Raw genomic sequence first — 26,604 nt, 5'->3', positions numbered from 1 at the left:
ACCAGCCAACAGGGGAAAAATCAAAATCTGGTTGAGGCAGGCAGCTGCAAGCAATCCCTCCCTCTTCTCTGCAGGCTGCCTAGAAATGCTCTGGCAGCTGCCTGAATACTTGCCAAGAGCTGACATAGAAAATCAAATAGCTCTAAAGCAAGAGGGAATAACTCAATAGTCAATACTAGCTGGTGGGCAAATCAGGTCACCACCTATTCCTGAAGGACACACTGGATCACTGGCTATCAACCAAGCTTGGGATTCTTGATGTGGGGGGTTATTCTTTTTCTCCCCACATTTGCACTGGTACAGTTGAGGCAAGCTGCTCTTCAGTTCATGTACCGTAATCACCCTCTATAACAGGATCATTTGTACTCCAGACTGGATGAGATTCCCCCCCCCCCACCAACTCCCGCCCATAAAAGCTTCCAACTGGCAAAACCAACCCCACAAACGCTGCCTGGGAGCAAGTGTACCAGTGCAGTTTGGGAGTGCTTCATGTGGCCACCCAGGAAAGAGATGCTTGAACTGTGGAGATGTTCAGACAACGCAACTTCACTTCCAAGGAGCTAAATACTCTCCCAATACTAGGCAATGGCAGGTCAAGTTCCCTGGGCTTCAGCTGACTTTCATCCTAGCTTACTACCATATATTTATCTCCTGCTTTGAAACTGCACAGCCCACTTCATTGTTCCAATTGTTTTAGCTCAATTTCAGCTTTGACAGAAGCCCAGGTTCAAATTAGCACTGGACAGAGTTCATAATTCCATAATATGTAGGGAGAGGTTGAATCCTTTACTTCCTTCATTGACATCTGTGTCTGCACACTTCTTGAATTCCATTTTTGAATTTCACCAACAAATGCCTGCCAGGGAACCTACAGCATGCCCCCCTTCTCCTCCCTTTTGTTTTGCCTGACAAATCCTATAGGTTGCCAGTCCTAACACCAAAGCATTAGACTTTAGATTTTTCTTCTAATGGAAGAAGACACCCACCTTTTAGTTTTAGATATAGGATTTCTTACATTTTCCCAGTGCATCTGTGCTGAAGTGAGCATAAGTTTGGCTATTTGGTTTTGCAGGACTGCTTCAGTGCCATTTCAAGAGAACACTAGCCAAGCCCTGTATTTACCCCTCAAAACCTGAAGGAAAGTATTGCAGGGTATATAATCCAGTGGCTAGGAGTGGGAACATGCAAGACACATCTAACTGCATCGCAGCTATGTACAGAGTCAGGGGCCATTATTCAACCTGCATCCACAACTTGTAACTGCCAAGTAATACCTTTATGGGACATGCTGTCCTCAACTCTCCCACTGCCCTGTACCTAGGCAGGCACCAATTTTGGTCAAGGTATTTGGCTGAGAAATGTGAGCTTACAGAATTAGGTAAGAAGTGCATAAAGTGAGCACAGCTTCCACTTTGACTTCTGCTTGAAAGGACTTTCCAGGTGCCCATAGGCTGCCAAATATCATGCCATCTCAAGGCCCAAAGAGGCTTGTCCTCAGTCCCCATTCCCATCTACAACCCCATCCCACAACAATTTCAGGCCACACAAGAAGTTTCTCTCTTTTTTTCCTTTTTTTAATTTACCTCACATGAGTACTATTAAGCTCTGGTTGCAGATACCTCCGACTGCACTGCAAGTTACAGTTTCACACTAAGTAGGGAAAGGGGTTCTGGGGAGGGGCAGAGGGGGGAGGAGAGAAATAAAAATGCACCAGTTACCCTTGGTCAGGAGTCTAACACATGCCAGCAACAAGCATGGTGGTAGCTTTAAACTTTAACCAGGGGCTCTCCTCCTCCTGCTGATTCATTAAGAAAAATGCAACAAGTTTCCAATGAAGGGGAGAAGGGGGGAATTGTCTGTCCACAAAAAGCAGCCAAGTGCTTTTAAAAGCAACAGGTGGAGTGGGGGGGAGGAGGAGAAATGAGAAAGGACACACATTTGATGAGCAATAGTTGAAAAAGAGGACCTGCAAACTGGTCTGGTTCCATCAGCTGCCCTTCTTTTCTAGTACACAGGTACTATTGGGGGGGGCCACAAGGAGAGGAAGGTTCTAAACTAGGTGACTAGTGCTTTCAATCTCAACCAGGAGGGGAACGCAGTAGCCCAACTGAACCGCAAGGTTTTAGTTGACACGAGGGTTTCTGAAGTTTCTGCCGGCAAAACGAGCCTTGCTGCCCAGCTCCTCTTCAATCCTATGAAAAAAAACACAAAAACCAAGAGACATAGAACCAGGATGAAGCAAGATGAATACAAGATGTGCTGTGTTGAATGAAGCCTTCTCCCAGCAAACGTGTGTGGAAGTTTGGCTGTTCCAAGCTAAGTTCTGTGATGGGTGCAATCCTCACTCCTGTCTAGTTCTGTTCGTCTTCCACCAGTCAAGACAGTAGAGAAGCAAAAAGAGCTTTAACTAGAGTCTCATTCTGGAAATGCAGGACTGCTCAGTTGGTTCCTTCACCCCCATCCCAGCTTCTTCTATTTTACCAGTTTCAATGCCTGCCTTTGCAGCCATAAGAACTAGAAAGCACCTGTTTGTTACAATATATGTTGGCTTTCTTCCACCATGAGGCTCAGGGCCGCAAACATGGCATTCCCAGGTGTCCTGTCCAGACACCTGGCCAGATTAAGACAAGAGTTGCCACCATGCACCCTCAGCTCATACCTTGGGTAAACTTGCAGCCCATTTTTACACACACACACACACACACACACACACACACACACACACACACACACAGTTGAATGCCATATTTGCACACCAAGTGCTAAAAACAGTATTCTCCATCTCCCATCCTAGTGCAGGCTACATAATATCCTTTACCCAATCAGTAATAAGGCTTTTAATTATCTATAAAGAAGAGTTAACTAAAATGGGAAGGGCAACAAATAGTCAAAAATCAGATGCTTTTGTCTTCTGTGGTGAGACAAAACTACAGAGGAGAAAGTCCAATTATAAGGTTATTTCTCAGTAACAGCCTTGGGTCTCTGTGGAATGTATGTATACTCTGTAGTTGTTGGTTTTCACTCAGGTATGTGTTTTTTTTTTGGAGACCTAGCCTCTCTGCTTAATCCTTACCTCAAAATCTGGTTATATTTGGCAAGGCGTTCAGATCGGCAGGGAGCACCAGTTTTGATCTGAAAAGAAACAGACGCGCAGGCTGAGCAATTTTGGAATTTTTAAGAACATAGCATAACATCCCCGCTGGATCAGGCCATAGGCCCATCTAATCCAGCTTCCTATATCTCACAGTGGCCCACCAAATGCCCCAGGGAGCACACCAGATAACAGGAGACCTGGAATCCTGGTGCCCTCCCTTGCATCTGGCATTCTGACATGGCCCATTTCTAAAATCAGGAGGTTGCACATACACATCATGTCTTGTAACCCGTGATAGGTTTTTCCTCCAGAAATTTGTCCAATTCCCTTTTAAAGGCCTCCAGGCCAGATGCCATCACCACATCCTGTGACAAGGAGTTCCACACACCAACTACCTGCAGAAGAATTTTTTGTCTGTCCTAACTCTCCCAACACTCAACTTTAGTGGATGTCTCCTATTTCTGGTGTTGTGTGAGAGGGAAAGAACGTCTATCCACTTTATCTTTCCTGTGCATAATTTTGAATGTCTCAATCATGTGCCCCCTCAGGCACCTCTTTTCTTAGACTGAAGAGGCCCAAACAAATTTTTGCTAGCATGATGCTCAGTACTGCAAAGTCCAGTTTCTTCCTACTCAAATTCTTCAATGACAGTACTTTAAAATGCCTTCACCTTCAGGGGTAAGCACCCCAAAAGCAGGGTTTTTCACAGCAGCACCCACTCCTTGGAATTTGCTACCCAGGCCTGGCAAGCCACCCAGGTTGCTTGCAGCTTCTACTTCCTAAATCAGAAGGCTTTGAGGGAAGGACTTGGTTAACTGTCCAATAATGTTGCTGCCATGCAGTGGTTGTGTCTGCTTAATTCCATAAATAAGATTTCTGTTTAAGAAACCCAGAAAGTCTGCCTAAGGCGAAAACAAGATTTCAAATTTGAAAAGGGCAAAAAAAACCCAGCACACAATTCCTCTTAGCATTACATTGCTAGGTTACTGCCAAGGGAAGAGAGCACAAGTAGCAAAGATCTCATCCCCATGTTTGAAGCAAATGCTGTCGTACTTAACTGATCCTATACAGTCACCCTTCCTCCTATGCACAAGTGCAAGGGGGCCACATGTGCTCAGACCTCCTGGGGTCAGAAGAGTGAATTATTTCCATCCCACTTCCCCCCGCAAACATAAAGTGGACCTACACAGCATACAAACATAAGCATTAACACCAAAACATGCAAGAGCAGTAACTAATTAGGGAAGTGGGAACCTAATCAGCTTCCCCAGGAAGTGTGTACCACAGCTGTGGCGTCACCACTGAGGAGCCCCTGTCCCTGGTGCCTACTGGCTGCATTCCCAGGGAGAAGGGCCACTGAATCCATCCTTAAGGCTTAGGTGGATTCAAAGAGTGAAAGGGGTTGTTGAATAGGCTGCTACATTGGCAGTTTGTAAGACAGCACAAAGCACCTGTTTAAGGTAGGGAAACTTACCTGCCCAGTGCAGAGTCCAACCACCAGGTCTGCAATGAAGGTGTCCTCAGTCTCTCCGGAGCGGTGGCTCACCATGACACCCCAACCGTTGGACTGGGCAAGCTTGCAGCTGAAGTAAGGAGAGGTAGGGGAAAATGGGAAGTTTACGTTTATTTTCCTAGTGCTAGGAAGGCTACTATGTTAAAAAAGTCATGAGAAGTGTGCCTTCATTCTACATGGTCACCAGCCATTTTAAGCTGGTTCACACATGTGTAGCTAGAGTCAACATGAAGCTCAAGGCTTTCAAAACTTAAGGGCAGATCAGTGGAGAGGGGGGCCCTAGCACATGTGCAGCTAGGCCTGCCCACTGATGCAGTCCCTGACCTATCCATACTCTTCCTCTTACAAAATTTTGACAAGTGGCTACATCATTCCTTTGGGTTGTACAAAAGGAACAAAAGGTACTATTAATTTTATTATGCTCCTGTAACCATCTTGGGCCTGTGCAAAAAAAAAAAAGGTGGGTCCTCTTTATCTTCTATGGGCCTCAGAACGGCTCCAAACACACCAGAACACATTCTGAGGCCCTTCTGGTCCACAACACACTGTTTTAATTATCCACAGGTTTTGGTATCTGCAGGAGATTGTGAACAGATTCCTCATGGATGCCAAGGCTGGACTGTATTCTAAATCCAGTCTTCTGATTTCAGCCCAGTGAGGTGGAAAATACTGAAAAGGGACATGAGTGGCAACTGAAAATGTGAAACTGGAAATGGCTCCCAAGGCTTTTGAGTTTTGAGCGAACACAGCTTTATTTGGGGTGCTTGATCTATACACACATGCAAAATATCACTTTGTTGAAACGAAGCCGGTGGCACAGACACATACAAGAACCAGCACTTAAGAACCCCTGCGGAAACCAAGTCAACATGCCTGAATGCTTGGCTACCATCATTCAACATACTGCAATCAATACAGGAGGTGCCACATGAAATATGACTAGCAAGACACCACCAGGTGAGAGCAGCAAGCTGGTTTTCTGGGGCTTTTCCAAGACCAAGCCAACATTCCCATTTTGCAAGCATCATCCAAAGTAGTGACAATTTTTGGTTGGCTGACCCTACCTGATTGGGGGTGGGGTGGGGTCAGGCCCACAAATGCAGCAGAAAAGAGTAAATCATGTCCAACTGCAGGTGGGGAGAATCAAGCTCATGTATTTCCCCCCCTGTATCTATATCTCACAAATGAAGCAACCTAGTTCATCAAGGGGGGGAAATGAGTTCTCTTAACCTGCTCCCTGCTATACCAACTACCCTTATTTACATGGAGATTATATAGATGAGCATCTAAAAGTGCTCCCCCAATCCCACAGCTTGAGAAGACCAGCAGAAAGCCAACTTAGCAATGAGAGCAGACTCCTCTCTGGACTCTGCTACTTCATCCTGCTGCACCAGGCCTAAGAGGGCCACCAAAGCTGTCTATGATTTGGGGTGCTCTTGTGATGCAAACTGTAGTCGAGAAACTTGGGGAGACAAGGGAGCAATTTCTAGCAAGGAACTGGGTCCTGTTCTGGTTCGAGCCCTGCAGCCTGGCTCTCAACTCAGGGCCCAATCCTATCCAACTTTCCAATGCTGGTGCAGCCACAATGCAGCCCTGAGGAATGGGAATAAACATTCCCTTACCTTGGAGATGCCTCAATGACTGCCCTACTGCAGGATGCAGTGCATGTCCTGTTGGCATGACTGCACCAGTGCTGGAAAATTGGATAGCATTTGGCCATCAGCCCACCCTCTACCCTTAGACACCAAGGAGGACTTACGCCTGGAGCGACTCTGTGACCGAGCCGATCTGGTTCACTTTGAGCAGCAGGCAGTTGCAGGACTTATCCTCCACCGCTTTGGCGATGCGCTTCGGGTTGGTCACGGTCAAGTCGTCCCCAACCACCTGGATGCCTGCACTGGCAGTGAACTTTTTCCAAGCAGCCCAGTCATCTTGGTCAAAGGGGTCTTCGATGGAAACCACTTAAATGTGGGGGAAATATAAGATGGAAGTCACTACAGGCAAGACATTTAATGGGGCTCTTGGCATTCTGGGTGCTAGCCATCCTCTCTCATTTCTCTTCTTTACATTTCTCTTTCACAAAAGACGAAAGCAAGGCTGATCAGATTCTGGTGTTCTGACCAAACAAAAAGTCAAGAGCCCATTTATACATCAAAAAGTAGTATATGGCACAGCCCTGCTGAGACTGTACCACATGGGTACGCAAGTGGTAGTTTACCCATTTTAAAAAACAGCACAACCTCTTAGTCCCCATACACATATGCAGGTGTAATTATAGCAGAGTGACTGAAATTGCAGACTCTCCCCCCATTATTTTTGCCTCTTTCCCTCCCCCCCCCCAAGTCATCTCCCTTGTTCATTTTTCTAGATCAGGGGTGTCTCTTAAGTTTTTGGCAGGAGGGCCACGTCATCTCTCAGACACTGTGTTGGGGGCCGGGGAAAAAAAGAATTTACATTTAAAATTTAAAGAAATTTACATAAGTTTACACAAATAAATATATTAAAGATGAACTTCTATCAATGCATAAAAGTCTTGCAATAGCTCGAGGCCTATAAAAGGCCTTGCACAAAGCAAGGCTGGCCTTTGCTTCTGCTACTGACTGCATCACAGACGTGAAACAGCAAGCAGTGGAGGAAGCCCTCATCCCACAGCTCATACAAGAGGTCAAACAGTCACCCTCATGCTGAGAGCAGTTGTGTTGGGCCAATGCAGGCTCCAACAAATCTCCGGAGGGCCAGAGGCTCATTGGAGACTGGGGGCTCCCTGAGGGCCGCAGTGAGAGGCCTCGAGGGCTGCATGTGGCCCCAGGGCCAGGGTTTGGGCACCCCTGTTCTAGACTGTAAGCCCCTGGTCAAAATGAGACCGGTTCTCTCATTTTCTACACATATACATAGATGGCAGTATATTAGCTACACTACTTCAAGAAATCTTTTTGCATGTGCCAGCCTGAAAGGCTCTCACTCTAAGGCAGTAGAAAAGGAGTCAACTGACTGAAGAATCTAGGTTTTTGATTTTACAAGTTCTAGACCAGGCTGTCTGCTTTCAGCCCTGACAGTAACCACAGCTGCCTGTATCTCCCTTTGCTCTCACCTGGATAATTCTTTACGAAACCTTTGTACAGATCAGCAAGCTGGTCCGGAGTGATGTATCTGCTGGGGTCATCGGGGGACTTGAAGTCCAGGTCATATTTTCCATCGCGATAGAATTCTGAAGCAGCCACATCCATCCCAATGACTACCTTATCAGTGTACCCGGCCTTGCTTATGGCAGTCTTCAGCAGCTCCAGAGCTAGGAAAAAGAGGGAAGACAATCAAGGTTTAGGGTTTCATAGCCACATGAGCGCTCAGGAAGTCTGAGAATGTGCAATTTTTAAATGCATTTTTTGGGTGCAAAGGTGGTAGCTAGCATAACCGTAGAAGCCAGTTTCAAAACAGAAAACAATCGCTGTGCTTGCTTGATGCTGGAATCCCAGAGGATCTTACTCCATGATGCCAACCTTGCAAAGTAAAAGCAGGCTGTCAAGAGTCAGGAGGAAGGAAGGAGGGAAGACAACCTTTCCCACCTCTGCTTAAGGCCGTTCCATTTACACACTTCCCTGCCCTTCTCAGAACCTGGACACTATTTCAGATCAAAGGGGAATGGCTGCAAAGATGCCAACAGGTTGGCTGGGAGAGGCTGAAAAGGGGATTGCAAGTCCAAAGAGGCCACCAGTTGCATCTCACACATCTCCAGAAGACAAGCTATAACCCTGCCAGCTATTTCACTCCAAGCTTAGTTACTGTAATATATCTCAGCCAAGAATTCAAGCACCCATACATTTAAACTATTTTTTAATCACCTATGCATGTAACCTATGGTCACAAGAACACAAGAACAGCCGCACTGGATCAGGCCACAGGCCCATCCAGTCCAGCTTCCTGTATCTCACAGCAGCCCACCAAATGCCCCAGGGAGCACACCAGATAACAAGAGACCTCATCCTGGTGCCCTCCCTTGCATCTGGCACTCTGACATAACCCATTTCTAAAATCAGGAGGTTGCGCATACACATCATGGCTTGTATCCCGTAATGGATTTTTCCTCCAGAAACTTGTCCAATCCCCTTTTAAAGGCGTCTAGGCTAGACGCCAGCACCACATCCTGTGGCAAGGAGTTCCACAGACCGACCACATGCTGAGTAAAGAAATATTTTCTTTTGTCTGTCCTAACCCTCCCAACACTCAATTTTAGCGGATGTCCCCTGGTTCTGGTGTTATGTGAGAGTGTAAAGAGCATCTCTCTATCCAGTCAGCATGGACAGTCTCGACACTGCCTTTCCTAAGATCCAGGGCAAACTGAAAACTTGCTTGTATTGCAAAACTTAACTAGGAGTCAATTCTGAGCATAATTCTGACCTTCCCCATCAAGTTTCTAATCCTCAAGGTTGCAGGGTGGCCTTCATTCATTCAATTATGCAATGAAATTTCTCTGATCAACATGCATCTTGCTGTCTAGTGCAAGTGTTTATATTTTCTGTATTGCTTAAACTTATTTTCCATCTTTTTTGAAGAGCCAATTACCTGAAATTAAAAAGCTCTGGCCCTCAAGATTGCAGAGAGATGGTCACAACTAGCCCCTAGTGACATTTCAGGAGCCAGGCGGGTGGAATTCTTAGTGGCCGAAGTATGGTGCCTTACAAGTTCCCATGGCTAGTGGCACAGAGCATGCAATCCCATTGGTTTTACCTTCCTTGTTCTCCAAGATGTTGGGTGCAAAGCCACCCTCATCACCCACGTTAGTGGCATCCTTCCCATACTTTTCCTTGATGACATTCTTCAGGTTGTGGTACACTTCAGCACCAATGCGCATGGCTTCCTTGAAGTTCTCAGCACCAACCGGGAGGATCATGAATTCCTGCATGGCCAGTTTATTACCAGCATGGGAGCCGCCATTGATCACGTTGAAAGCCTTGATGGTGGCAAAGCCAAAAGCAAAGGGATACTGGTTAGCATGTGCCAGAAATGCAGTAGCCCAATGTGCTTGGGGCACACACTATGAAAAATCTGGCCACCCAAACACTGTGAAAAGCAGTTTGTGTTTATAGTAGACTTCTCCAGCCCCCGACAGTAGTATAAATCAGGTCTGGGTTACACAGACAGCAGACTGATAGGTGGTAGAATAGATGGTTTTCAAACACATGAAAAATTTGTGTTTCAGTATTGCTCTGCATAAAAGAATTATCCACAAGTGGAAAGAAAGTGCATCAGGAAAAAAGGTTCTAGACCACCCCCACTCTGTCCAAGTTGCCCACTTTTGGCCAATAGCATTAAAGTTAGGAGTGTACACACACACACACACACACACACACACACACACACACACACACACACACACACACACACAATGCCTGATGCAATGAGTCCTTTCTACCACCTCACCACATTGCAAGCATTGACCAGGTTTTGCCTACAACATGGTGGCAAAAGAAACTTACAGGAACAGGCAAGATGACTTCCTCGTTTCCCGCTAGGTCAGCAATGTGGCGGTACAAAGGGACACCCTTCTCAGCAGCTCCAGCCTTGCACACAGCCAGGGAGACGCCCAGAATTGCATTGGCACCAAACTTGGCTACAGTGGAGAGAACAACAAGGCCATTGCAGTAGACTCACGGGAAATAATGCAAGAGCCCCACTTATCTGGGAACATGCTGTTTTTCTCCCAGTACATCAGGACAGAAACTCAAGCAGCTCCAGCCCTGCACACAGCCAGGGAGATGTCCAGAATTGCATTGGCACCAACTTGGCTACAGTAGAGAGAACAACAAGGCCATTGCAGTAGACTCATGGGAAATAATGCAAGATCCCCACTTATCTGGGAACATGCCGTTTTTCTCCCAGTACATCAGGACAGAAACTCAAGCAGCTCCAGCCCTGCACACAGCCAGGGAGATGTCCAGAATTGCATTGGCACCAAACTTGGCTATAGTAGGGAGAACAACAAGGCCATTGCAGTTGACTCATGGGAAATAATGCAAGAGCCCCACTTATCTGGGAACATGCTGTTTTTCTCCCAGTACATCAGAACAGAAACTCAAGCACAACATACCTACCCATCCGGAACCTTTTATGAAGAGTTTTATGAGCAACGGAGGGCCCCACAGACCCACCACAAGGAATTTTTCTTGCTCCTGACCCCAAGGAACAAAAGTAGTCACCAAGGTGCATTTTAGGCACTGTACAACCATCTACTTACACTTGTTCTCTGTTCCGTCCATCTCCAGCATCAGCTTGTCGATCTTCTCTTGCTCCACCACATTCACTTTCTGCAGGGAAAGAAGAGGAACACACAAGAGGTTGGTTGGTTGGCAACCTTCAGTCTCAAAAGACTATGGTATAAGCCAGGGGTGTCCAAAGTTTTTGGCAGGAGGGCCACATCAGCTCTCTGACACTGTGTCGGGGGCCAGGGCAAAAAAAAGAATCAATTTACATTTTAAATTTGAATAAATTTACATAAGTTTACATAAATGAATATATTAAAGATGAACTTATATGAATGAATAAAGGTCTTGCAATAGCTCAAGGCCGATAAAAGGCCTTGCACAAAGCAAGGCTAGCCTTTCCTTTGCTGCCGCTGCTGCATCACAGATGCAAAACAGCAAGCAGTGGAGGGAGCTCTCATCCCACAGCTCACACGAGAGGTCAGACAGTTGCCCTCACGCTGAGAGAAGTTGCGTTGGGCCAGTGTGGGCTTCAACAAATCTCAGGAGGGCCAGAGGCTCATTGGAGACTGGGGGCTCCCTGAGGGCCTCGAGGGCTGCAAGTGGCCCCCGGGCCGGGGTTTGGGCACCCCTGGTATAAGCCTACAGCACCCGGTATTCCCAGGCAGTCTCCCATCCAAGTACTAACCAGGTCAGACCCTGCTTAGCTTCCGAGATGGGGCATGTGCAGGGTAACAGTTGCTGCACACCCAAGAGGCAAAGTGTCTATATTAACCTTCAGGAAAGGCTCTGTCCCCATACATCACCATCTCGTACAGAACTCTGCACTTGGTCAATCTAGCTCAGCACTTGCTTACACTGATTGGTGGTAGCTCTAAGGTCTCAGCCAGGAGTCTGGCACACCCATACTTGGAGATGCTGCCAGGAAATTCATCCAAGACCTCTATGCACAAAAACAGGTGCTTGACCAATGGAGCCTATGGATCCATTCCCTTCATCCATAACAGGCCCTGGGCCAAATGTTAAGTGGACCTAGCTACCAGGGACCAGAACAGACTGCTCGGAGGGCTGGATTCAGCCCCAAGCTGAAATTTACCTTAGCTTGGGTAAGGCAAGGTAAAGCTTACCTAATCTCCCTTAATAAAGGGAGAATAAATTGCAAGCCAAGCAAGTTTTCTCTGCATACAATGTGGCTGCTGCATCCCCTGCACTCATCTCAGAGTGCAGAGATTACAAGTAGTTTCCCCACCACAGGTACTGCACTCATGCGCTGCTTTCTCATTGCACTCTGCACACAACACTTCCAAGGTTTTTATTCATGCACCAAAGCAAAAATACACATCTTCTGCAGACGACAGACATTAGCATGGCACTTATTCTTTGCAAGTGTCCTCTCCAAAGACCATAACCAGTTAAAAGGCTACTAACAGCAACACTTGCACTACGGGGTTAGCGAAATAAGGAATGCTCCTACCTTGTTAACGAGTGCAGGTGCTATTGTTTTATTGACGTGCTCAACAGCTTTTGAGACACCTGGAAGGAACAAGCAAATCAATCACTAATCCAATCCACCAACAGCAAAAGCAGGCATTAGTAGAGGATCAAGGTGAACTGCAGTTACAACCCCCAGCCTACTAGTCCTCAAGACAAGGTATTATGTTTGCAAAAAAAAGTAGGTTAATATCTTTTAGTTTTCTTAGAACAGCGAGGAGCCAATTTCATGGGGGAAGTAGCAACCATCATCTAGAAATGCCTGCTGGGGCGTTAGTTTTAAAAACCCATGCACTGAGAAGGAGCCTGTCTGGAGAGACAGGCCATGCCGAAAGCAGGCATCCGTTACCTGAGTACACAGGGCTGGTGCCAGGAACTCGTTAACATATTTAACAGCTCGGGAGACGCCTGGCGGAAACCAAATGGCCGAGGGAAGAGAAGAAAGAGAAAGATGAACACCCACAGGAGAACAGAAGAGCAGACCATGCAAGGAAGGAAGGCAGAAGGGAGGCAGGTGTGGAGGTGTGTAGCAAACCAAGTCTAAGAAACCTGCCAGCGTGAGACTCCATCAGCAGCAGTGCAATCAAAAGCAGCAAGGGTTTGTCTAAACTGATAATGGCCCCACCTTGTGGGCCTTACAGGTAGCATATAAATGTTCAGATCAATAAACTCATGGAAAGATAATTTATATCTGAATTACAATATCAGACCATGGTTACTGCTAACCATAGCTAAGGACCCAAACCATGGTTTCAAGCTGCTAGTCCGTTCTCCATTCACTTTGCTTTGCAAGTTCACTGTCTTGCACAGTACATGAACCAGGTGCAAGGGAGTGACAACAGGATGCAGGTCTCTTGTTTTCCTTGAGTACTCCTTGAGGAATCTGGTGGGTCACTGTGAGATATAGGAAGCTGAACTAGATGGGTCTTTGGTCTGGTCAAGTGGGGCTCTTATGTTAACCTCTGGAGGCAGAATAGCTGGAACAATAGTTGGTCTATTCAGATATCATGGTAATGGAAACTGAACCTAGAAACTTCTTTCAGAGGAGATCTACCATTGAACTACGGCCACTCCTTAGGAGAAGTCATGATACTAAAGAGTGAAACTGGGTACCAAAGGTTGCCTAACACTCTGATGAAGATCAGGACCAAGGGGCAGGTTGTCTTTTGTACAACAGCCAAGTGCAAAAAAAGTTCATCATCATCATCATCATCATCAAGAACATCATTCTTTGAGAAAAAATAAATGGCAAGTAGAAGAGGAAACAGACAATGGGAAGAGAATTGGATGCAAAAAAAAAGCGAAGATACTCAAAGAAACAGCTGAATATTTATAAAATCTTTGGCCTTATGAGGACAAAATATAAAACTGCATTTAAGAATAGCATGACAATTCCTAAACCACGGTTAAGGACTGGCCGTAAGCCCATGATCTGAAGTGAGTTTGCATGGCAAGAATTACACAAACACCTAGTAAATTCTGCTTAAGGCAGTTTTCCCCACTATCTCGAGCTGTTCTGCTTATAAGCTGTCTAGCAGGACTTCCTATGCCCTTGCCCTACTCAGAAAGCCAAATCATGATTTTACTGCATGTATTGGATATTAACAAGGGTTGTGTTAACTTCCTTGCAAACTCCTTCAGCAGCCGGCAACTATACAATTTAGCAAGGACTTTTCCAACAGCTTTCCTCACCCAGCTGCTACTAGCCCTTTCCCTCTCAGGATGGAGGGAGTGAAACCAATGGGTAAGATATTTCGGGGGGAAAAGAGGCCACAAAGTATAATGCACATGTGCAATTTGCTACCATGGGATGCAGCAATGCCCATAGGTTTTAATTTGCATAACAACTTGCTAAAGCCATCTATAGCAGAGGCACCCATCCATGATGGGATATACAGGGCCCTCACATCTTCAGGCCCTCTCTGGGCACTTCCCATAGGCATCTGGTGTGAATGCACTGACCTGCATTCTTCCCTCTTCCCATTTTCTATTTTAGATTGGCACACCATGCTATCCTACAAGAAGTCTGTTTTCTCTTTTGGCTCTGCCTCCAGACAGAAAGGCGCAGGCTTTGTTGATGGTTTTAGGATCTATTTGCAGGGATGCACACAGAGTTCTCCACCTGGTCTGTGTCCTCCCATTGTGGCTAAGAGACAAAATGCTACAAGAGGGAGCGTTTACAAAAAACAGCACGCAGCAGGTTGAGACAGATGCCAAGGCATGTTACTCCTACAAGGAAGAGCAGAATTTACCTTTCCCCAGGAAACGAGTCTTATCATTGTCACGGAGTTCCAGGGCTTCATAGATACCAGTGGAAGCTCCACTTGGAACAGCAGCTCTGAAGAGACCTGAGCAGATTAAGAGAAGCCACAACAGTGTTAATGCAGCAAGCAAGTTGACATAAAAACACCAATCAGCACCTACTTCAATGGATTCTCAACATTTCACACTTGTATAGCATACGAGCATTGAAACAAGTGTTTCATCTGCATTATCTTAACACTGGATTTACAACATCCCTGGATGGGAAATATTCTTTCCATATTGTAGTTGGGGAAGACTGAGGCAGAGGGGACATGGCTTGTTTAAGGCCTAATGGCAAGGGCAACATTTTAACCAGGAAGTTCCAATGTGCAGTTCAGTCTCTCCCACTAAAGTATGCCAACCAACTATGTCTTTTTGACAAAACACTTTTATAATCGTGTTATCTGTACTAAAAATGGGCCAGACCAATCTCAATTCAGAAGGAGCTTTGCTTTCAAAGAAAAAAACCCAATTCTTTCAAGGCATGCAGGACCCCAGCCACTAAGAACCAAACCTTTGATAAACCAAGAGGGGACCTGGTTGCAAAGAAGCCCTGGCTGGCTATTCCCAGAGAATGATGGCTCAAGAGAGGCCCCGGAAGTAGACCTGCACAGATAGTGCACACTGGATGAGAGCTTCCCGTTATTAGAAGACAGGGATATAAATGCATTAAATAAAGACGCAGAATCTCTTGGGGAAAGAAAACAGCTTAGAACAAAGCTATCAGAAATCAAAATTTTATTTTGTGTTGTAAATAACCTCAGTATTTCCAGGTTGCAGTTCGGGTTCAAGTAAACTTTACTCCACAAGAACTCATTCCGCAACAGATTTGGTCAGCTTAAGGACAAGCAATTATCCCCCCCCCCCAAAAGTGCTTCTTATAGAACAAGTGTTTGGAAACCAAGGACATGGTGGTGGTGAGAGAGATGCCCCCCCAACTTCCCCCCCGACTTTCTGGGGGATAGTTTCATGTGTCAGATCTCCAATGCGCTGATGCACCAACTTTTCTCCCTGCCTGGTTGGGCAGGAAGACTCATTAGGACGATGCCATTCAAGTCCAGTAAAGGCAGAAACTGGGTGTCCCAGGCAGGCACAGACAGCCACTATTGTGCGTGCTTGTTACCCCCAGCTCAGGCGGCTTCCTGTTTTACACAAAGGACACATCCATTCTTGTAAGCCACAGGGCGGCAGACCACAAAGGCTGGTAGCAAACTAAATGGACAGAGTCCTCTGAACTGGAGAGGTTGGTAAGAGAACTTTCAGAAGGGTGACCCCAATTATAGGGGAATTGCTATCCAGTCATGTCACAGACCCAAAATTGCAGAGCACTACAAAGGGCCAAGCCTGGCCAAGTTATCATTAGGCAATGCAGGAAGGAGGTTGCTGCCAGAGGAAGCGAGATGTTTGCGGTTTCCTGTTGAAATTGCTTGAGTGACTTGAAGCATGCAGAAGGGGAGAGGGAAGGCGAGGACAAACCAAGGACATGGCAGAAACTTCACTGTGCGGGCAACACCTAGCTTTAGATGGGTAGCACAGGTGCCGGGTCAGGAGAGAAACAACCACCAATTGATCTCAGGAGGGCGCTGAACCAAACATGAATCCAATGCCTAGTTCAGAGGAGAGGCTTCTCAATGAATTGAATGGAACTTGAGCCCCAAATCTCTGGGCTGCCTCAAGAAGGGCAACTGGCTCAATAAGCAGGTACACAGCTGGCAATTATAGGGGGAACATCTTTTCCTTTATACACATTTTGGGTTGTAAAAACACCTTTAAGCATTCAAAATGCCAATAAAGTTTCTCCCCGGCCAAGTAACAAAATGTTGTATGAATGTTATATAGTCCTATGTTGCAAGCAAACAGGTTCAATACCATCCTCCATGCAATGAAAGTGCTTTGAATTCATGCAGATGAACACATGAAGTTGGCATCTAAACCAGAGTCAGACCCCAAAAAGACCCTCACAGTCATCAGGCTTTGACTTCTTGCTTCACCACTCATAAGTGGGCAGGTGCCTCCAGGCCAGAGGAACTTGGCAGGTGGACCAAACTCCAGAAGAGGGTCACAGCCTGACCTCAGATGGACTGGCAGAGCTCCTGCCACCAGTTTTGCTTTGAGGTTCAGCCCTGAAAGGTAGCCAAGCTGGAGATCGCAAACAAGGCAAACCCTTCTGGAGACTTTGACTTAGGAGGGTTTGGTCAGGTTAAATTCCACAATTCTCAGTGGGCTGTCTGCCGCCTGCTTCCCGCACCACGTCGCACCCCCTGCTCTCTTGAAGTGGTTAAGTCGACCAGCTTATTCTCTGGTTCCACAGACTGGGACAATGCAATTTCAGCCATCCCCCCACTGCACCCACCCAAGCCTACCTCGCCAATTTCCCTTCCCCAACTCCCAAAAGCCGCCTGATCGTTCCTGCCCAAGAAGCCAACACCCTGGCTCAGTTCATTTACTCATGGCTGGATTCCAACGCCCCAGCTCTTCCCTGCTGGCTCCAGAGGATCGGGTTGCCACCAAGATGTACAGTGAGAAGCAGCTGGCTGTAACCCACTACAGAGGGCTACAGCAAAGGCAGCCAGGTCTATTTTTAAACTTCAAAATGACATTTTCTGAACAGTTGCAGCTGGGATGTGTTTCCCTGCCTGCAATCTCTCCTACTGCCCAACCCCCACATCATCCTGTGCTAGCTTTAAATCCATCTCCCCATAGAATCAAAACCTGTTGCAGAACAAAAGAAGACTACAGATACGCAGTCACAGGAGCTAGCCACTCCTCCTTCGCAAGGGCCATCCCTGCCATGGAAAGCCAGCACACAGAGAACTTGGCAAAAGATTTGTGCCTCACTTCCTGTTGGGCTCTGTAAAAAGAACAAGTCAGCCTTTCCGTAACTCAAGAGTAGCATTTCTCAGTGTGTTCCTAGGAGCCCTGGGGCTCTCCAAGAACCCTTCAGGGGATCCCAGAAACCCACCATAGCTGGCTGCCATCTGCACAGCACCGGGCACTCTTTGCATGAAATGCATTAGTGCTCCCCAAGACTGAGCATGTGCCAAGAGGGCTCTACGAGACTATGTAAAGGGCTCCAGAAACAGAAAAGTTTGAGAACACCTGTACTAGAGCTTTCAGTCATCCATTGGAACTGAGATTTGGGACAGATGGGGGAAAGAATGAGGAATTCATTTTCTGTGCACTATTTATGAAAGTCTAGTTATTTATTTAGGCTTATTTATTTAAATTTATTTATTTATTTATGAAAGTTTATAAAAGTTTCCATCCCCTCCTCCCCTCTATAAAGAGGGAAAGTCTATGTCAGAATGCCAGATGCAGGGGAGGGCACCAGGATGCAGGTCTCTTGTTGTCTTGTGTGCTTCCTTGTGTGCATTTGGTGGGCCACTGTGAGATACAGGAAGTTGGACTGGATAGGCTATGGCCTGATCCAGTGGGGCTGTTCTTATGAAGTCATTGCCACAGAGCTACTACCTTGGAGGACTCCCCAAAAAGATTCGATTAGAAAAGAGATCCATCACCAACTATTAATCATGATTACTATGAAGGAGTTTATTTCAAAATATTCTTTGCTGGGTGGGGCAACAAAGGAGGGCTGTAACTTTTGTTCTTTGTTAAGAGCTCTCTAGAGGTAGTTGGTCAGCCACTATAGGAAACAGGCTGGACTTTGGTCTGTTCTAGCAACTGGAAAGCTTCCATCCCCTCCTCCCTTCTGCATTTGCCACAGAAATATAAAGAGGGAAGAATGGCCAGGTTGGTAGCAGCCATAAATTATGAACAGTTACTAAGCCAAGCCCCCTCCCCTCACAGACCTCACTCAGGAATAGAACTAGATGCTCTTTTTTCCAGCCGGGAGGTCCATGCTAACATAGAACCAGAATAGCAGATAAAACTCACAGGAATGAAAAAGAAGCTGATTGGACACCTGCAAGGGACCATCTACCTCAGCATCCCATTTTCACCCGTGTCCCAGTATCTCCCCACTGCCAAACCCATGAATAAGATAGAATGGCTTAAGAGCTACTCAGATAGGACTCACCCTTGCTGGTATAGAGGTCTACCTCAACAGTGGGATTCCCACGGGAGTCTAAGATTTCACGAGCCTGGAGCTTCATAACGGACATTTTGCTTATCTGGAAAACAAAGAGCGATTTACGCTTGTAGAGATAACTCCTAGCATATCACCCAAAGGTGTCAGCATGTTCCACAATAAACACAAGCCATACGTATTCTATGGGTGTTCCATTTCTCCAACGTAAAATATTTGTACCCTGCCTTTCCCCAGGATCCAAGACAGTTTACGAAATAATTAAATGCAGAAAATACAGTAAGACACAACCAAACAGAATACCAGGAGTAGTAACTGATAATGAGAGAAACTAATTTAAGGCCAAGCAACAGCTAAGAAGTTTAGCAGGTATAATGCAACAGCAGACCAAATTTTGAGCCAGATCACATTTGGGGGGGTGTATCTCCTTTCGCTTCCCTCTTTGCATACAATATTTGTCTGCATTCAAGGCAATCATGCCTTTCAGTCAATATACATTCCTAGAAAGGTCACAGCAGCACTTTTCCTTGGAAATGAACACAAACTACAAAAACGGGTTTCAATTTCTCCAAGACAAGATTGTTGCTGTGTTTTTTTTTTAAATCACTCACCTATATTGAGTAACAATCTCCAGGTAGAGTGAGATTGACCCCACACTGAGAATGTGAGTGACCCCACAAAAGTGAGCAGACTGTCAATGACAGTTTGCTCACTTTTCAAATATTAATTGTATTCTTATAGATACTGTCAATTTTATTTTTTTCTATTTCTTATTATTGCTGGCTATAAAGTTTCATAAGGCAGAAACTTTAAGTATATAGTATTCGTTAGGCTCTGAAAATAGGTTTATTTTTCCAATTAAAAAAGTTACCAAATGTTAGTTGACAGACAGGGTTGTTGACATTACTGAGGACTAGTAACTACAACAGGCTTGTAACTGTTGTACTTGTACTTGCACAAGTACTTGTACTTGTACAAGTACTTGTACTTGTTGTACTTGTGCTTGTAACTGCACAAGACTGTCAGTTACAGAACACAAGGCTATTTTTGCCTGTTCTTAGGTCCCTGCCCAGAAGGGCTCACCACCTGTCTACTGAAGTTCCAAGCACCTTGATGGCACCCTACAAATAATAAATTGTAAAAGTGGTGGTTAGTCTATAGAACATCAAGCCAGCTTTCAGCCCTTGAGATGCTACTTCCTGCAACACTCCCTAAATGCCTTTCCTGTAACTAAACGCACCATTAAAAGCCTCCTGCAACAGTTCCATATGGCTGTCCTCGCTCACGTTGAGGATGGTGTCAGTTTGGCTGCACTCCCACTGGCAAGGGTTCTGGGGCTTTTTATGCAAAAATAAGACACCGTTTGTGCACTCTTGCGTAAGGCCTGGCAAAGTTTTAGAGCTGTATTGCAGAGAGAAGGCACAATGGAGTACTGTTCGCTGCAAAAATCAACTGTTTTGAATGGGGCAAGATGGCATATAAAAGAAAGTCACATTGCTGGGAGATCAGGTCTCCTGCCCCAGCAAGGGAGAAAAGAACCTTGTTTACTGTAGGATAAGATAGGAGTTTAATTAATACCATGCACGTTAAACAGGGAAGTGGCAGAGGAAACAAGGCCATGCAAGTTGCTCTGAGCTCCAGAAGAATGGGCAATTCTGAAGAAGTCCAATATATTTATATCACATAGAACCTTCAGGTAGGTCAGAGCATCTTGTTATGGGACAGAGAGACTGGCCCAAAGTCACCCTAATGAGTTCCACAGCAAAGCAAGGATTTGTACCCAAGCCAGTCCTATTCTCACTCGACCCCCCCCAACTCGAAATAAAGAGTATGTTTGCTATCCAGATTTTTATTTAGTTTGCTTTGAGGGCTAAAAGCACATATTGGTGGCTGCATTCATGAGCTGTGCAAATCACATTGAGATGGTGGTGCATGTAAACACACATGTACTCTGCATGAAAAGTGGTTTCACTGCCTTGGCTCCACCACCCCCCAGGAAGCCCTGGGAGTTTTAGTCCCTGTAGGCAGTTTAAGCTAAGAATTCTTTGCATTCCCTACTCCAGTCCCCAAGAACTGGGAGAACATCCAAACTGGAATGGCAGTCAAGAGAGTGGGCAGTTCTGGAGGAAGGAACCTCTTTCTGGAGGAAGAGAACACCCACCCACCCCTGGCCATACAGCTGTTTCACACCACCTGTTCCCAAATGCAGGGCTTCAGAGTGATGCCTGCTGAAACACTAAGCTGATCAAACTATTTTCCACCCTCCCCGTTGCAAAAACACCCAGGGTTTGTAAAAAGCAAGCCCTGTTCAGCAGCTACAGTCTGTTGTGAAAACGGTTTGCTTCCTTTTAAAAAGAAACACACATGAGATATTTAGCCTTTTCCCTTCCAGAGGATACTCACTGCACACCGGCTCAGCTGCCTAACAAGCCCAGGCGCATGAAGCAGCATTAATATCCCAGAGATGTCCTTCAAGCAGTGACCTCCCACAAGCACCTCCCTTTCCTGCACAAACTGTAGCACTGCAGTTCTCCAGCCTGCATCAAGTCAGTTTCTCTTTTAACCCAGTCTGCAGGCTCTCTCCCCATCTGAGCCCAGCAATTCTGACTGGTCCTGAGAAATCAGGTACACCCAAATTTTTCAGGGTGTTTCTCTTACAGCTGGGGGGGAGGGAGGAACAGGTAAGAAGGGACTGGAGGTGCAGCAAACCAGAGTTTGCAGAGCAGGCTGTAGAATTCCTGTTACAGGAATCCAGGACACCGAATCCAGATCCCAGTTTGTCATTCACACAATGGTTTTTTTTGACTGTGGGGGTCTGCAGGATGTGTAAAGAGCTCCCAAGAATCAGGAAAACTTTTTTGCACTTATTTTTTTTTTTACTCAAGGATGTCAATGTTTTTTAAAAAAATTTGAATTTGGCCCTCAACTGCTGATGAATTTGGCCCTCAACAAAAACCAAAAGATAATTTATTTAGAAGGTTTATATCCTGCCTCCCCCCTCGTAAATGAGTTGTCCAAGAAAGTGTACAACATTAATAAGAAACAATAAAATACAAAATGTAAATACCAGAAAAGCAGCAAAATAAAAACCATAACAAAGCAGTGCAAATATATATAATAACATGCAATACCATATCCAGAAACTATTTCTCATTGGCCACAATATTTTTGACCTTCCAATTGAATTTTCTAGTGAATGTTTTAATGCCTCCAGATTCAATGAGGCTAACTCCCCCATAACTAAATTGCAATGTTCTTTTTATAAACTTTTTGCAATATATGCTCAATGCAACGCAATGCACTATGTGACAAAAATAGCAAATGATAATTGAAATAAACAAAAAATGTAAATTTTGCAAGGGGTGCATGAGCAGGTCCAAGTTTCAGAACCTCTAACTTTAAGCCAACTTCTACTCCTCCATGCTTAAACTAAAGCACTGTGACCTGTGGAGAGCTGGGATGGGAAGAGGATCTAGGATTTTCAAGAGACCCTGCTCTTTTCCCACCTCTTCAGAATGAGCAGGATAAAATGCATCCTATATAAATGAATAGAAATCACAAAAATCAGAGCACCCACAGCTCTGACTGCAAGACCACTAAGAAGGGGGTGCATGAATTGCATGCCTCATTTTCACAGAAGGGACTGGACGTGCAGCAAGAGTCATTTTCACTAACTCCTAAGGAATTAAAAAATCTTTGATGAATCTTCTAGCACATTAATCAGGATCAGAATTTAGTGTAAATTTCTGGAAGGTCTGCAGTAGAAAGGCAACATTTCCAACCCCTTTTTTAACAATAGCAACAAAGAGGTTTTTTCCTCTCCTTCCTACATCAGACTGTTTGGAGGAGAGGTTAACATTCAGATTTAGATTTGAGCTGCACATTCCTCTTCAGCAGAAGAAACATGCTTTCAAATTCAGTGGTGCTTCATGCACATTCATCAGACACACTAGGAAACTAGTGGGGGTGGGGGGATGGGATAGAGCACATGGCAGCAAAATGGAGACTGCAGGTCTCCCCGCTTCTCTTGTCTCAGTCTGTGGTTTCGCAAATGGAAATCAAAATTTCCTGCCTGCCTCAAGATGCTTCATCTTGCTCAGTGACTAAGCATTCCATGCAACTGGTGGAATTTTTTTTAACTCAGTTCTGGAATCAAGATGACTCAATCTCTCCCCCCCCCCCCCACTCTGGCACATGCCTCCGTACTCCTTAGGAAACAGATTTTTCTTGTTCCAAGTCCAAGCTGCGGGTTTTCTCCTTTAGAGCAGAAAAAATGGATTTTTATTTCTTCAGGCATTCTTTCTGATGCTACCGAAGGACCCAAAAGGAAATTAAAGAGCAGTTATTTTATTTTTAAGTAAAGTTGTTTAAGTAAAGTTAAGTCAGTTGGGACAAAAGGACAGTCCTCTGCCTAAAGCATGGTTGGGTTTCAACCAAGCCTCCTGCTTCCCTATCTTTCAAACAGCCCTTCCCTTATCTTAACTAAGAATCTATTCAGGTTTGCTTCTCTACATGCAGTAGAATTAGAGAAGCAGAAGATGAAGAACAAAATTATCAGGAGCCTGAAGCACCTCAAGTTGTTTAAGTTAAGTAAGTTGGGACAAGAGGACAGTTCTCTGTCTAAAGCATGGCTGTGTTTCAACAAAGCCTCCTTCCCCATCTTCCCAACAGCGCTTCCCTTATCTTAACCATCAATCTATTCAGGTTTGCTTCTCTACATGCAGTAGAATTAGAGAAGGGGAAGATGGAGATCAAAATTATCAGGAGCCTGAGAGGAAAAGCAGAATTGAGGTACATAATACGTAGGAGGGAACCATATTTTTAATTTTCCCCATGTGAAAAAATTTTCCTGGAAGTAAAAGGCTAGCACAACAGGCATATAGGATAAATTGGTTCCTTGCAGGAAGATTTTTACATTTTTACAAAATGGTAGCACTAAGAGGGGTGACATCGTGATTCCAGACATGCAATTCTATGCTGTTTATGATACTCTCACAGGTAAGAAACACTGTAAGGAGAGAACTAGCACACAACAAAGACTGGATGTGTTAGAACCTCTCTCCTCTGTGTGCTAGCTTTCTACTTGCAGGGAGTTGGTTTTCCCTCCTACATGAGGAAGCATTGAAACTCCCCCCCAAACACACACACCCCTTCCATCTAAAGCACCTCAGGATTCTACCACCTCATCTGCTTCTTCTGTGAAGGCCGATTTGAGGGAACCTAGCTTCTAGACATATCCCCATACAAGACATCACCCCTTTCGCTCTACATCAGACTTTTACTTAGTGAATTTTGAGGGCTAAAACATATGTTGGTGGCCTGCATTCATGAGCTATACCAGCTGCTTTGATGGAGGGGTGCACGCAAATACACATGTACTCTGCATGAAAAGTGGTTTCACTGCCTTGGCTCTATTCCTGTTCATTATATGCTGGAATGTGGATGTTGGGAGGGGTATGTATGTTGGTACAGACATGCAGCTTTAAAAACACTTGTGGTTATGACTACAAAGCTGCTACAAACCCCCCAGCAGGGACTGTACCACCTCTGTTCTGCAGAATGGTCCCCTGACCACTTACATTTTAAAAGGAGCCAAAGATGTTCTTCTGAGCACTAGCTGCAGCCAATTCTAAGAAGGTGACCTCAATAACAGACACAGGAATTTTGCATTCAATATTTGGGGATGAGGAAATGAAAGACAAGGGCTGCCTGTCGCAAGAGGAGAAGGTCCAAGCATCTCTGCGCTGGGCAATGCAACAGATGGTGTTAATCATTACATAAGCTGCAGAGATTTCATCATTCCAGGCTTTTCTTTAAGAGCAAATGAGCCACTCACACCTGGGCAGGCTGCAACAGGAATCTTTCTTCCTGTGGAGTGGGAAGGGAACCCACGGTCCTTGTACCAAGGACAGGCCTGGCTACAACTCTACATTGGCGCATTGGTCATAAGTTTCACTTCATAAAGGGGAGGGCCAGTCTGCGCCTTCCCGTCCTGCAGTTCAGCACATGGCTGCACCCTTTTGAGTCACCCAGCAACTGGTGCCTTCATCAGCCAAGGCAAGACCTAGATGGAGAAGACTGGGTATGTGAGGCATGTTTCAGCCAGGCTGTTCCATCACCCAGCTGTTGGGAGAGCCAGCCTGTAGGACTTTTTTTCCCCTTCTGCTGCCTGTCTTTTCTTGGACTTCTACTGAAGGCCATTTCAGGTATGCAGTGATGCTTTTGTACTAAAATGCAGCTCAACAGGAGCTCAGAGAATTCAACTGCCTGCTCATGTACCTAGTCCCCAATGAAGTATTAACAGTTATTAAACCGGAGTGTTTGGCAGTGTCCTTGCTAAAACGCCATTTTCCTTCCTGCTCAGCAAGGCAAATCAGAGGCTGAAGGGCTTTTTGCAGAGTTTGCATCCTGTGGGATGGGGTTACATCCATCTGGAAGGTGGGGGGCAGGTAAGAGGGGATTGAGCTGGGTCTTCTCCCGGACCTAAAGAGGAAGGATCCACACATTTTGGAATCCTTAGAAGGAAAGGGCGGACTTCTTCCACTCCACATCAGCATCGCAGAGGTGAGCCAGGCACATGCAAAGCCAGCAGGCAGCAAGACTTCCTGCTTTGCCCAAGGCGGAAGAGGGAACTCACCCCAGCCCAGGATGCAAGTGCCAGTCTTGCCATTTGCAAAGCTGCTCCACAAGACACTAGTCAAACACCACTCAGTGAGTACTTTTTTTTTAACCCCTCTACACATCATAGGGTCCCACTTCCTGAGATAAGGAACAGGCCAGGTCAAGCGCTTTGGTGGGTGTGGGTGAAGAGTACGCAGAGAGGAGAAGGTGCAATCAGGCTGCAACCCCATCAGTGCTTACCTGAAGTCAGTGGGGCTTCCTTCAGTGGCGTAGCCAGAGGGGGTCAAGCAGTAAGTTGTGCAAGGAGCCTCACCAGTGTGCAAGCGGCCCTCCCCCTTGAGGCTCCCTGCAAAACTTAGTGCCTTGGGCCCCTCCAGCGATGCCGCTGGCTTCCTTCCAAGCAGAAGGTACAGGCTGCCTTGAAGCACAGCCCGGGCTTCCTGGACTAGGGCGCGCCTTCTCCTCCCTGCCCGACTGCTGTCCCCATGCAGGGTGCCTGACCTGGCAGCGCAGCCGGCTCCCCTCCTCCTCCCTCGCTTGCAACATGTTGCAAAAGCTCCTTCCTCTGCGGACGCAGCTGCGCGGGGAGGGATGCTGCACTCACCTGCAGAGAAGGGCCGCGGACAAGGAGAGCTGGAGCTGGACCTGCACTCTGGGCTCGTGCTGCCGGGCAACTAGGGGAAGAGCACCGAGCTCGAGCGCAGCTATAGCCGGGTCCATGCAGATGAGGAGCAGCTTCCCGGGCTCTCATTGGCCGGGCCGAATTCTGGCCTGCCCCTGATTGGCCAGGACGCCCTTTCCCCGGCTGAGCCTCCTGGCGCGTGCGCTACGTGCCCGGGCAGCCTCTTTTGCTGAGGCTGCTGGCGGGGAGCGGCGGTGGGCGGAGCGCTCCTCCTGGCTTCCTTTCTGTTGCAAGGGGTGGAAAATCCCCAGCTCGCTGGACGCAGGAGCGGTGCAACGCCCCCCTCCCTGTGGCTCAGGCGCGCACAGTGCAACAGTTGCGCAGCAGCCTCCACCGTGCAGGAGTAATTTGTGTCCCCTGCTGCTCAAGAGGCAACCATGTACCACACTTGGCAGTGCAAGCCCGGGGCGACTACTCAGTAGTAAGTCCCACTGAGCAGGGACGTACTCGCAGGTAAGTGTGTCTAGGGTTGCAGCCTGGCATAGGGAGCCTCCAAAGAAAAAAAATGTACGCACATTTTAGGCTGCAATCCTAACCACTCTTTCCTGGGAGTAAGCCTATTGACTGGAATGGAACTTACTTTTGAGTAGACATGCAGAGGATTGGGCTCTTAATGCGCTCTGATTCGGACCTGCTTCATTACAGAACACCTGTAAG

The 26,604-nt window shown here is 46.3% G+C and overlaps 1 protein-coding gene across 3 annotated transcripts; it reads right to left on the bottom strand.

Annotated features, from left to right (window-relative positions):
• Positions 1 to 1,542: 1,542 nt before the first annotated feature.
• Positions 1,543 to 25,947, bottom strand: ENO1 (enolase 1). 3 transcript variants are annotated; one of them, XM_066636919.1, is made up of 12 exons: positions 25,870 to 25,947; positions 18,636 to 18,729; positions 14,548 to 14,643; positions 12,279 to 12,337; positions 10,840 to 10,909; positions 10,082 to 10,215; positions 9,333 to 9,555; positions 7,699 to 7,896; positions 6,367 to 6,568; positions 4,569 to 4,677; positions 3,074 to 3,132; positions 1,543 to 2,192 (listed from the first exon to the last, which is right to left on the bottom strand). In XM_066636919.1, exons 2-12 carry the CDS (start codon positions 18,718 to 18,720, stop codon positions 2,123 to 2,125), a joined length of 1,305 nt encoding a protein of 434 aa, XP_066493016.1. In that variant the 5' UTR covers positions 18,721 to 18,729; positions 25,870 to 25,947; the 3' UTR covers positions 1,543 to 2,122. The 3 variants fall into 3 exon arrangements, with proteins under 3 accessions (XP_066493016.1, XP_066493015.1, XP_066493014.1); XM_066636918.1 differs by lacking the exons at positions 12,279 to 12,337; positions 25,870 to 25,947 and adding exons at positions 12,645 to 12,703; positions 21,048 to 21,119; XM_066636917.1 differs by lacking the exon at positions 25,870 to 25,947 and adding an exon at positions 21,048 to 21,119.
• Positions 25,948 to 26,604: the final 657 nt, after the last annotated feature.

The sequence above is a fragment of the Tiliqua scincoides genome, chromosome 9 (assembly GCF_035046505.1).
Source record: "Tiliqua scincoides isolate rTilSci1 chromosome 9, rTilSci1.hap2, whole genome shotgun sequence".
In the NCBI taxonomy this organism is placed as follows: Eukaryota; Metazoa; Chordata; class Lepidosauria; order Squamata; family Scincidae; genus Tiliqua; species Tiliqua scincoides.
The sequence above is the reverse complement of the archived record's forward strand: the minus strand, read 5'-3'. Positions and strand labels throughout refer to the sequence as shown.

Coding starts and splice junctions, on each gene's coding strand:
- ENO1 (XM_066636918.1), bottom strand. CDS start 21,095: ATGCTGCTTCATGCGCCTGGGCTTGTTAGGCAGCTGAGCCGGTGTGCA. Junction 12,704..14,547: donor GACTCGTTTCCTGGGGAAAG/GTAAATTCTGCT, acceptor GGTTTCCGCCAG/GCGTCTCCCGAGCTGTTAAA. Junction 6,569..7,698: donor TTTCGTAAAGAATTATCCAG/GTGAGAGCAAAG, acceptor CCCACATTTAAG/TGGTTTCCATCGAAGACCCC.